The sequence below is a fragment of the Emiliania huxleyi genome (assembly GCF_000372725.1).
Source record: "Emiliania huxleyi CCMP1516 unplaced genomic scaffold EMIHUscaffold_27, whole genome shotgun sequence".
Taxonomy (NCBI): domain Eukaryota; phylum Haptophyta; order Isochrysidales; family Noelaerhabdaceae; genus Emiliania; species Emiliania huxleyi.
This window is the reverse complement of record NW_005200011.1, coordinates 746,249-757,881: the sequence shown is the minus strand read 5'-3', so window position 1 is coordinate 757,881 and position 11,633 is coordinate 746,249. Positions and strand designations below refer to the sequence as shown.

The following is an 11,633-nucleotide window of genomic DNA, read 5'->3' as shown; positions in this document are numbered from 1 at the left end:
CTTACCGTCACCGTCTCGGGTTTGTGTGGGATCGAACCACTCCGGGATGGGCAAGCCCATCGTTCTGAGTTGTGCCTCGGTGGGTACAGGTTTGTCAAAATTCCTGTCGTGCAAGAGGGGAGAGGGCTCTGACGGAGTGTGTGGCGGGAGAGGGCAGGGAATGGGCGCGGGGGGGGGGGGGGGGCTCAGCCGTGCAAAAAGCATCAATTAATAATATTAACGAAGAAATATTGCTCGGCCGTTCATGAAGTCCGTCTCGATCTGGAGGAGACGGGTCAACCCCGTGAGGACCAGATCACGTTCACATTGTGTCGGAGGGGATGTTGACCTTTAGCTCTTGGAAGCCAACCTTTTTGGTTTTTTGCCCCCAGACCAGTCGGCCAACCCCTCGGGCAAACTCGATGAAACGGCGGACAGAAAACGCGTTCGCGGCCGCTCGCCGGAGAGCTACCAGACTACATTGAGCCTCTCACCTATGGCGAGGCGGTGGAGAGGTGTGCGGCGTTCGGGTACGAGATTTGCAAAAAGTCGTGCGTGAATGGGGGATGCTTGTACAACCTGCATCCGGTGTATACTAGCTTGCCGTGCTGAGATGTTCGTGTCCAGGAATAATAAACTGCCTGGAAACCCTGAGAATTCACGCCTGGATGGATCAGAGAGGCGGCGGGGCCGAGGGACGTCACATACGTCGGCCGTTCGCTTCGCATTGTTAATGGAGCCCTATGTGACGGGACCTTGCCGCCTGACTCACCGAGGGGCGTGTGTGGCGAGCCCCAACTACCCTGAACCATACGGCGGCCCTCATGATTGCACGGTCTTCAACGTGCCGGCCGTTCCTCTCCAGGCACTCGCTTTCGAGATTGAGCCACCCTTCGTGGACAGGGGCAGACGGGTGGAGGAGGTATCGTACGATGCTGGATACCTCGACGATGATGGCAGGCTCGTACAATGCCGGTGCGACTTTGTGGTCATCAACGACGAGAGGTGGTGTGAGAGCTCTCCGCAGGGCGAGACACCGAACGACGGCATGATCCGATGGAATGCTGCAGAACCTGGCCTGTGCACAGATGCCGCAGAATCAGAGACCTACCGCGGCTGGGAGCTGTGCTGGCGCCCAACCTCGCCAGCACCACCAGCCGGGCCTGCGCTGCAGCCGCTACCCGCTCTGCTGCCGCCTCCTCCACCTAGGCCGGCCCTGCCACCAACGCCACCGCCTGCGTCGCCAGCGTCGGCTGTGGCATCGCTCGGTGAGCTCCGACAACGCATCACCGAGGTCGAGGCGGGGGCGGCTCCACCAAGGATCAGCCTGGCGCCCGAATCACACTTCCGTCTCGGTGGCGAGGCGCTCCGCTGCAGCTCTTCCATTCGAATTGAGCTTGACGGTCTAGGCTCTGCCACGCTAGACGCCGAGGGACAGTCACGCATCCTCGACGTCTCGGGAGGTTGTGATGTTTTGCTTGTCGGTCTGACACTGATCAACGGCAATGCGCAGCAAGCCTATTCCACCGACGAGTGCTTAATGGACGAAGGGCTGTGTGAAGGAGGTGCAGTCCGAGTCAGTGATGGCCGGCTCGAGATGGTTTCCGGTGCAATCTCAAACTGTTCAGCTCTCAGGGGCGGAGCGATCGGATCAGATCGTAGTTTGGTGCTGAAGAACTGCACGATCTCCGGATGCTCGGCTGGAGAGCAAGGCGGGGCGATCAGCATTCGTGGTGCATACTTTGCCTCCGAGATCTCAAATTCAACTTTTTTGGGCTGCTCGGCGATGGCGCGTGTGCATGTTCTGTGAGGGGTGTTGAAGTGCTCGCTTCCCGAATGAGCCCCGTCTCCGCTACTTTAGGTGGGTGGGGCTATTGCCACCTACGAGAGCAATGTCAAGGTTGCTGATTCCACCCTCAGGGACTGTAAAGCTGTTCAAGACGGAGGCGGGATGGCTCTGCATGACTTGTACCTTGACGTTTTGTCTGCGACGGGAACACTCCTGAGCAGCTTGAGCAACGTCACCTTTGAAAGCAACGCCGCTGACTTTGCCTCTGCTCTTCTTGTGACTGGGCGAACTGCAACCTCGAGCCAGCTGTGGGCCGCCTCCATTCAAGGGTCGACATTCATCGGAAATCGCGCCGGAGACAACACGACGGTTGTGGCGACCGGACCCGTCGCCTGGCGGTGCCAGCTTGGCAGCTGGATGCCCCCCACCGGGAGATTCGAGGGCGACTTTACGGGGTGCTCAGAACCGTGCTCGAACGGGACCGTCGGAACGAGGCCCGACCACACCAGCTCCGATTGCGGCGGCCTCTGCCCCGCCGGCCACTATTGCGAGAAGGGCACAGTCGAGCCGAAGCCCTGCCCGGAGGGGAGATACACTCCGAGCCAAGGTGCAACCAGCCTGGCTGCGTGCATCAGATGTGACCAGGGTTCCTTCCAGCCCAAGAAGGGGTCGATTGCCTGCAGCAGCTGTCCGGCAGGCACGTATACTGAGCGAGCCGGCGCGACTGAGTGCTTCGAGTGTCCGCCGGGAGGGTACTGCGAGGAGGCGGGCGCCGCCACCAGCAAGGTCTGGAAGCCCTGCGGCTCCGGCACCTTCAACCCCGACCGCGGCTCGGACTCGCCTGACGCATGCCTCAAATGCCCGGCCGGCACGGCAAGCTCCGCCACGGGACAACACCACAGTAGCATATGCGAGCGGTGCCGTCCTGGGACGTTCACGGCTGACGTTGGACAGAGCACCTGCGAGCGATGTCCCGCGGGAGCCTCCTCCCTCGCCGGCGCCACAGAGTGCAAGCTGTGCCAACAGGGCGAGTACGCTTCCGAAGCTGGTCAGAGCGCATGTGTGACGTGTCCACATCCCTTGAGTAGCCCCATCGGCAGCGTCGACTGCCCCGTCTGCCTGGAGGACTTCTACATGAGGGACCCGGGCGTCAACTCGGCCGACATGATGGCCAACCCCGACCAGCACTGCAAGCCCTGCCCGCCGTTTGCCAACTGCAGCGCCTTCAACTCATCGCTCGCCTTCCTCGGCGTGCCTGAAAATTACTGGCGCGCGTCGGTAAAAACTGCGAAGCTCTACCCCTGCCTCGACTCGGAAGCTTGCGCCGGCTCCGCCAACCCTGCTTTCTCGCGCCGGCGTGCCCAGGCCGACCACACGGCGGAGGGCATGTACTGCAAGACGGGCCACACCGGGCCGCGCTGTGAGGTGTGCGTCGAGTCAGGCCAGCACTTTAATCGCGGCAGCGGGCGGTGCGTGGACTGCCCGAGCCGCTCCCGCTTCGCGATTATGGCCGGCGTTGTGGTGGGCGCCGTCTTATTCCTTGCCGGGCTCAACATTGCGATCAAGCGTTTGCCGCACTACTACCTTGATCGCGTCTGCAACGTCCAGCGCTCGATCGGATTCCAGCCCAAATTTAAGATCCTGGTCAGCTTCTACCAGGTAGTGGCCACACTGACCGACGTGTACGGCATCCGCCTCCACCCTGCTTTCACCAGCTGGCTTGATGTCTTGGACGATTTAAACTTGGACCTGGTCGACCTCAGCTTCCCTGCCACATGCGTCGGCTCCATGGAGACACGTCTCCTGATTACCGCCTTCTGGCCGTATGCCCTCGTGCTTGCGACGACCGTCGGCATCACTGCCCATGCGCTCGTGAAGCGTTACGTCAGGCGTCGATCGAAAGGATCGGAGCCACATACCGATGAGTCGACATCCCTCAGCAGTCAAGGCGCAGAACTCTCAACGGACACGTCACTTATGGTCAGCCTCTCTTTTCGCAGCAGCAAGTACTTTATTCGTGCTGTGCGCGCGAGATGTCTCTACGCTCTTGTTCTCGTCTTTTACTTGGTGTTGCCCTCTGTCTCGCGCTCCATCTTCAAGGCGCGGCAGTGCGAGTCCTTTGCCTACGACGACGAGACCGGTCGGCGGATCAGTTTCTTGCTGGCCGACCTCTCGCTCACCTGCAACAGCGGGCCGGGCTGGTCGAACGAGTCGGCAGGCTTGCAAGCCTACTTTTGGCCCCTCTTCGTGATTTGGCCTGTTGCCGTCCCGATCGGGTTCCTTATGCTGCTCCTCCCTACCCGATCAGCGCTCCGGAGGAAGCGAATCACCATGCTAGCGCGGGCGTCATCGTTTCTGTGGCGAGACTACGAGCCCGCGCTCCTCTTCTGGGAGGTTATCGACATGTACCGAAAGGTGCCGTCGCCCGAAAGTAGACAGATGGAGCATGCGCTCATCCCCCCCCTTCCCCCCCTGGTGCTCGCTAGATCTTCCTCACAGCCGTTGTTCTCTTCATCGACACGGCGAACGGGGCCAACAGATTGCTGCGTCTCGTCATTGCCATCGTCGTCTGCGCCCTCTACCTCGCCATGGTCGCCGTGGCCCGCCCGTACAACGGCGTCGCCGACCACAACCTGGCCATCACGGCCAACCTACTGCTCGTCTGCTTCTTCACGGGGGGCATGGTACTCCGGTTGTGCGAGGAGCGGCGGTGGAGTGACACGTGCTCGACTTTCTTTGGCCTCGACAGCGCGTACAATACCAGCGTGTTCGTTGTCGCTCTCACGATTGCAATGCTCGTCGTCGTTTGCCTCGTGGTCGCTTCCAAGGCCTGGATGGCCGTTCAGCAGCCAATCATCAGGCTCGCCTCCAACGACCGCCCACCTGTGCTGAGTCTACCAAAGAGGACGCGATTCCATTTCTTCATGTCCCACGTGTGGAGCACTGGCCAAGACCAGGTGCCTTAGGCGAGCCGCTCTCCCCTCCCTGCCTTGTCCCTCACCTCCTGCAGCGCGCCTTTCGTAGACACACGTGCTCGTCCGGCAATTACAGCTGCTTCTCCCGGGCGCGCGCGTCTGGCTCGACGTCGTGAATTTGAAACAGATCAGTGATCTGGAGAAGGCGGTGGAGGAAGCGGCGATCGTGGTCATGTTCCTCACTGCGGGGTATTTTAGGAGCAATAATTGCAGGCTTCGCCCCGGCTGCCCCCTCCTTTGCGCTTGGGCTTGCCAGCAGGCGAACAGCCCCCCCCCCCCTCCCCTCGGTGTGTAGGCGCGAGGTCTACGCATCTCTCGGTCTGAAAAAGCACATCGTGGCAATGATTGAAACGGATAAGCAGAAGGGAGGAGCTACAGCCGATGAGATGATGTGTGAGTGCCGCCAATACTGCGTCGATCAGTCGCCGGCGGGCTACCATGAGTATGGCGGGCCCGACGAGGTGATCGAGAAGGTGTTGCGCAAGATCCGATTGTCTGGGCACGCATCGGCGATTTCCAGGCGGCCCTCCCGCCAGCCCGTTCCTGAGACTTGACGGGGCCCCTTCTCACGCGCCCCCGCTCTCCCGACAGCTCGATTCGCTCAAGATGCTCGTCTTGCGAGCGTTGGCTCACCTTCCGACCTACCAACGAAGCCCCAGCGCCCTTGATGGCGGCCTCAAGGTGGCTGGTGAGCTCGGGCCGCACTGCTTTGTTGAGCCCGTCACCATCCTGTTCTCTAACGAAAATACCGGCGCGCGGGTTGTGGCGAGGGAGTTGAGATTCGCTGACATTTCCGGCAGCGCGGTTGTTCGGGAGGCAGCGCCCGTGCTCGCGCACAGCAATCCTGTGCGCGGAAAGACAGTCCTCTTGGTCTACCTCAACGAGAGCGCCTTTCTCGACCCACTTGAGATCATGGCGAGCACCATTAAAAAGGCCATGGATCTCGACATCACGATCGCCATGGCGCACGAGCAAGACCTGGCGAAGGGCGCATGCGCCTTTGACCAGGTGTACGAGCAGGCGCCGCGGGAGCTGCAGATCCATCCGTACAGGCTCTTCGACACCATGGCGGTGGCACTCTACCCGGGTTTGGAGCACCGCACGACCTCGGCACCGACGGCCGCGCGGAGGGAGTCTCCCTCGTCCCCACAGATTAACACGGGCGCCTTGTGCTGTAGATGCGCCACTTGCTGCGCAATCTGGGCGCCGTGCCAGCCAGCGACAGGCCGATCACCGTCAAGGTCAGGCGGACGTTCGCGCGGTCGACTCGCCCACCCTCCTCCTCCCAAGGTTCGTTGGACTTGGGTGGTGCCACGCCGGAGGAAAGCAGGAGGGAGGAGGAAGGAGGTTCAGTGCGAGGGGAGGAGGAGCGTGAGGAGGAGAAGTGCTGGGAGGGCGAGGAGGGGGAAGGGGATGAGCGGGCCTGAAAGAAAGAAGAAGGAGCAGGAAAAACACACATCGGTCGGGCCGACTGACGGCCGAGCTAGGAGCTAAGAAAAAAAAACTAGTGGACTTCCTCCCCGCCAATGGCGCCCAGAACGGCCTGCTCACATGAGGCCAGAGCCGGGTCAAGCTTGGATGTCATTGACCGGAGCACATTGCCGCCACCGCCTCCTCATCTGCATCCCCGCCCACCACCGCCGCCGCCGCCACCGCCACCGCCGCCGCCGCCGCCGCCGCCACCACCGCCACCGCCACACCAACCGCCGCCGCCGGACGCCACCGCTGCGGTTTGGGACGACAGCCTCTTTGACGTGCCGAAGGAGTGGGATCAAGCGCGAGCGATCAACGCTTCGGCGGCGAAGCTGCCTTCGTTTCCTACGATGCACACCGCCGCTGCCTCCGCCTCACCCGCCGCTGCCTCACCCGCTGCTGCCTCACCCGCCGCTGCCACACCCGCCGCTGCTTCCTCCGCCGCTGCCTCACCCGCCGCTGCCTCACCCGCCGCTGCCTCACCCGCTGCTGCCACACCCGCCGCTGCCACACCCGCCGCTGCTTCCTCCGCCGCTGCCTCACCCGCCGCTGCCTCACCCGCCGCTGCCTCACCCGCCGCTGCCACACCCGCCGCTGCCTCACCCGCCGCTGCCTCACCCGCCGCTGCTTCCTCCGCCGCTGCCTCACCCGCCGCTGCCTCACCCGCCGCTGCTTCCTCCGCCGCTGCTTCCTCCGCCGCTGCCTCACCCGCCGCTGCCTCACCCGCCGCTGCTTCCTCCGCCGCTGCCTCACCCGCCGCTACCACACCCGCCGCTGCCTCACCCGCCGCTGCCTCTGCCGCCTACGCTGCTCCTGCTCCTGCTCCCGCTCGTCCTCTTGCTCCTGCTCCTCCTGCGCCTCCTCCTCCCGCTGCTGTGGCTTCTTCTCCGCTTCCTGCTGCTGCCTCTCCTGACCGTGACCCGCACGGCGCGGCACAGGCGGAGGGGCTCTGCCTCCTCCGAGGAAGCGGCAGTGCCGGCTTCCGCGGCGTCACTTGGAGCGGCGCGGCTGCGCCGGGAGACCCGCCTTTCAGCGTGCACGTGGTTGTCGGCACGCGCAGCGGTGAGCAACGCTGCTCCCTTGGCGCGTTCCACACCGCTGAGGAGGGCGCGCTGGAGTATGCGCGGGCCATCAAGGCGCGCCGCCTCGCCGTCGGCGGCTGCCCCGCCAGCGTGCTCGAGAGGCGGCGCACGGCCGCAGCGGCCCTCCCTGCGGAAGGCACGGCCCTTGCGAGAGCGTCAGCGCCCATCACGGCGGGGGCGGCAACTGCGCCGCCGCCGACAGCAGCACCGGTGGCAGCGGCGCCGGCACATGCACCGGCCTCGGCCGCTGCGGCGGCATCTGCGCCCCCATCCAAAGCCTCGGTGCTGCCGGCGGCGCCAGCGGCGGAACGTCCAGCAGCGCGTCCAGGTCTGCTTCCCTCCTCTGGCCAATCCTCCATCCCGCCGCCCCCCGAGCCGTTTGAGCAAAGGCTGCAGAGGCGGGAGTCCAAGGGCGCGGCGGGGAGCCCAGAGCCCCGCGCCTCTTTCCCCGCTGCCACAACGGACGCCGGCAGCGGCGCGGGCGATGCCAACGGCGGTGCGGGTGACGCTGCGTCGTTGGAGGCGGTGGAGGCGATGCTGAGTGAGGCACAAGCGAAGCTGGCTGAGGCACAAAAGAAGGCGGCCAAGAACATCAAGCTGCTTGGCAAGCTCCCGCAAAAGCGCAGCGCGGCGCAGACCGCCGCCGACGGCAATCGCCTCAAGCAGATCGACGACTACGAGAAGGTTTTGCGCGATGACTTGAGGTCGATCGAGGATGGCATGACCGCAGCGCGGGCACGCATTCAGCGCCTCACAAAGCGTCGAGACGATCTTGACGCGGCTCAAGCATGGGCAGGGGCGACGGCGGTGGCGACGGCAACGGCGGCGGCGGCGGCGGCGGCGGTTCAAGCCACCAAGCGGCGCAAAAACGTCGTCCCTACTGCTGCGCCGGAGAGGCTCAAGAAGCCCAGCGCTGCCCCGCTGCCCGCCGCCCCGCCGGTGTCCGCTGCCGCCGCCGCCACCGCCACCACCACCACCCGGCCTCACTCTGTGCCAACTCCGCCGCCCGCCGTGCTGCTGGTTCAGCCGTCGAGCGACCAGCCTCCCGCCGGCATTGAGGCAGCGAGCGACAGTTCCCGCTCCCGCTCGTGTCCGCGGTGCACGCTGCGCTGCGACGACCCACACCAGGCCCGGTGCAGCCTTTGCAACTCCATGCTTCCCTCTCTTGCCCCTGCGCCCGCCGGCCGGTCCGACCGAGGCTCGAAAAAGCGGCCTCGCCCGACCTCCGGCGCCACGGTAGCGGCTCCGGCAACGGCGCAGCCGCACGCCAAGGGCTTCGACTGCTGCGAGTGTGGCGAGGTGCTCGACGACGAGGCAGGCGAGGTGATGACGGCGTCCATTGGGTGTGACGCCGTCGGCTGCTCGCGCTGGGCGTGCCTCGCTTGCGCTGGCTTCCAGACTGAAGCGGAGGCGGAGGCTGGCTCGTACCTCTGCCCGCAGCACAGCACGTCGGAGGCGGCCGTGGAGGAGGCGGAGGCGAAGGAGGAGGAGGACGACTTGCGCTGCCGCGTGTGCGACCGGCCCGACAAGGAGGAGCAGATGATCCTGTGCGGCGACGGCCAGAGCGGCTGCGACGCGCCATACCACATCTTTTGCCTCGACCCGCCGCTGAGCCGTGTTCCCGAGACCGACTGGTACTGCCACGAGTGCGACAAGGCGCGCGGCGGCACCGCCGGGCTGCCGCCGCCCCCGCCGCCACCCGGAGCTCGCAGCGTCACTGGCGCGAGGGTGGCTTTGGGCCGAGCGCGAGCAGCGCAGAGGGGCGGGAAGAGGAAGCGGAGCGGTGGCGCCGCTGCTGCGGCGCAGCCGCTTGGCGAGGTGCTGCGGGCGCTCGGCTGGCTGGAGAAGCATGGCGCTGCCTTCGAAGCGCAGTTCGACCTGTGGGATACGCCGGAGAATGGCGGCTGCTCGTCCGACGACGTGCAAGCGATGCGCGAGCTGTGGACCGAAGAGGAGATGAGTGGCCTCGCGCGCAGCGTCGGGCTGAGCGACAGCGAGCGGTTCGAGCTCATCTCCTTACTCAAGGGTCCACCTCCGTGGCGTTGGGGAGGAGCCCCGCCAGCTGCAGTGAGCCGCCTGTGGACGGGGAGTTGGCAGCTCCGGTCGTGAGAGTATATACCGTTCGCCGGCTACGCGTCGAGAGTCCAGTGCATGTAGTGAGTGAGAGGTGCATGAAAGCAAATTAATACTTGTGCGTGATGTAGCGACGACAAAATTTTCTTCCCATTGCTCTCTCAATAGTACCTCGTAACAGAATCACATATGCGTGCTGGGAGAGCTGGGTCCTGGGCTGGGTCCTGGAACGAGGCGCAGCGGAGCACCGCCGGGTGTGCGCACACCTTCCGCGTTACACTACACGTCACGTTATCCTTTCAGGTATTGTTGGATTCGGTATTGCTGATCGCGGCTGAGGATCCGTTTGCGCCGCTGCGCACTCAACAAAGCCACAAACCTATTGCAGGCGCCAAGAGTCATGCCCGAGTTGCTCCTCTTCTACAACGCAAGGCTCTACCACACACATGAGGATGGCCATCACAACCTCGAAGCGAGCCAGAGCGAAGAACTCCGGCTCTCGATATTCGCAGCTCTGCTCAAAAGGGGGGATGTGGGGTGACTAAGGGGCGTTCGCGGAGGGTCTCTTTCTCAGCCTTCACCTGGTACGTCAAATACATTGGCGTGGTCCCCTCATGCCCCCTCCCCGCCGCCTCATTGGACTCGGAGAAGCAGCGCACCTCGTGTACAACAACCGATCCACTTAACTTTGTAGTGGGAGCTCGCTAATAATTGAACCGCACCTCCTCGCGATATCCGCTCTTCACGCAGAAGACCTCCTGTGACGACAAAATGGGTGACTCGGACGTCGCCTGGTGGAAGTGCGCACTTCTGGTGAGGCCGCCTGGGCTTCCTCTGCGCGACAGGCTAGACAGCCGTCGTGCTCCGTCGGAGTGCAGGCCGGGCTCATGTGGTTGTGGTAGCCGAAAGTGGAGAATGCGTCAGCGCGATGGTCGGATTCACTCTCTCTGGCGTCGGGATTCGCGACTGCTTTGCGTAGGGACGGCGGGCACGAAAAGGCATGCTTAAACTCGACGAATACGCGTCATGCCGTCTGAGGTTTCGACGACGACGTGGCCTTGCGACGACCGCACCACTCCGATTCTCATCGCGTCCGGGCTCAGTCCGTCCCGCTCCGGCTCCAATGGTCTTTGGGGATGCCCCTGCCCAGGACTCCGCGGCCCCGATAGCGACGAGCGCACGGACCCGGGTGAACAAGGAGCTGGGGCTGGCCATCGCATCGAACCTGGGGTTGTGTCTCTGGACTCGGGTGAGGCGGGCGCGGTCGAGGGCGGGGCCTTCATGTCTGCTGCCTCTCGAGCCGCCTCCGCCCGGCGAGCGTCCCTCTCCCACCTTGCTTGCTCGCGGTTGAGCTCGTAGCGGAATGCGTGCAACGCGATGAAGCGGCAGATGCAGGTCGGGAAGACACACACGTCTCGGTTTGGGTCGCGCCTGTGGACGGGGCATGCAGTGCGGTGTGGATCGGTTTGGTCATCGGGCTTCTGCTTCCCATGGGCGGACGGCTGCAGACTCTGCTCACCTTATTCTGTACCAAATCCCGCAGCCCACGCAGCCGGCGAGACAGAGGAGCAAGGCCACTGTGATGCCACCCACTTGTCCCGGCCGGAGCCGTGACCGCGATCCAATGGCCGATGGAGGCGAGATTGGCTGGCCCGGCGTCGAGGGTGGTGTCCGAGGTGAGCTTGTCGGCGCCGAAGATACATTGACCACGGACGGTGGCACGGGCGGTGGTGGGAATGGAGGCAGGGCACAAGGCGTGTAGAGAGTGTCAGCCTCACGGCAGCCCCAAGCACTGTCGATGCCAGACGTGGGAAGGCGCACGTACTCGCATTTGACGCAGCCGCCGCTGCACGCCGCCGCCACGCTGTCTTCTCCTGCCAACTCGACATAGTGATCCTCGCATGCCGCTGCATGTGCCGCATCCGGCTCTGTACGGGATGTCACAAGCCATGCACAAGAGCCGTTGCCATCCCGACGGTACAGTCGAGTTCGGTTTGTTGTGAGCGCGAGGCTTTGGATGGGTGCATCATTAGTGGCCCCCGCGGCCTGCCCCATCCTCATCGCGCAAAGCATCGATTCTCGCACGTCGATTGTAACGTCCGGCCACAAGTAAAAAAACGTCGAAGGCAAGTGCTCCACGTAGTCTAGCACCTAGTCCATCACCCCATCATTCGCTCTCATCACGCCCCCCCGCCTGGGGGGCCGACCATCGCGGCAGGATGCGGCGCGCAGCGCGTCGTCGATGGCATCGCGGTCTGCAGT

The 11,633-nt window shown here is 64.1% G+C and overlaps 1 protein-coding gene across 1 annotated transcript; it reads left to right on the top strand.

The window, feature by feature from the left end:
- Positions 1-8,821: 8,821 nt before the first annotated feature.
- Positions 8,822-10,030, top strand: EMIHUDRAFT_354478 (hypothetical protein; the record flags this gene model as incomplete). The annotated part of the gene is made up of 3 exons (XM_005777062.1): positions 8,822-9,374; positions 9,606-9,715; positions 9,953-10,030. Coding segments are annotated over exons 1-2 (647 nt in total), but the record flags the coding sequence as incomplete, so codon positions are not given.
- Positions 10,031-11,633: the final 1,603 nt, after the last annotated feature.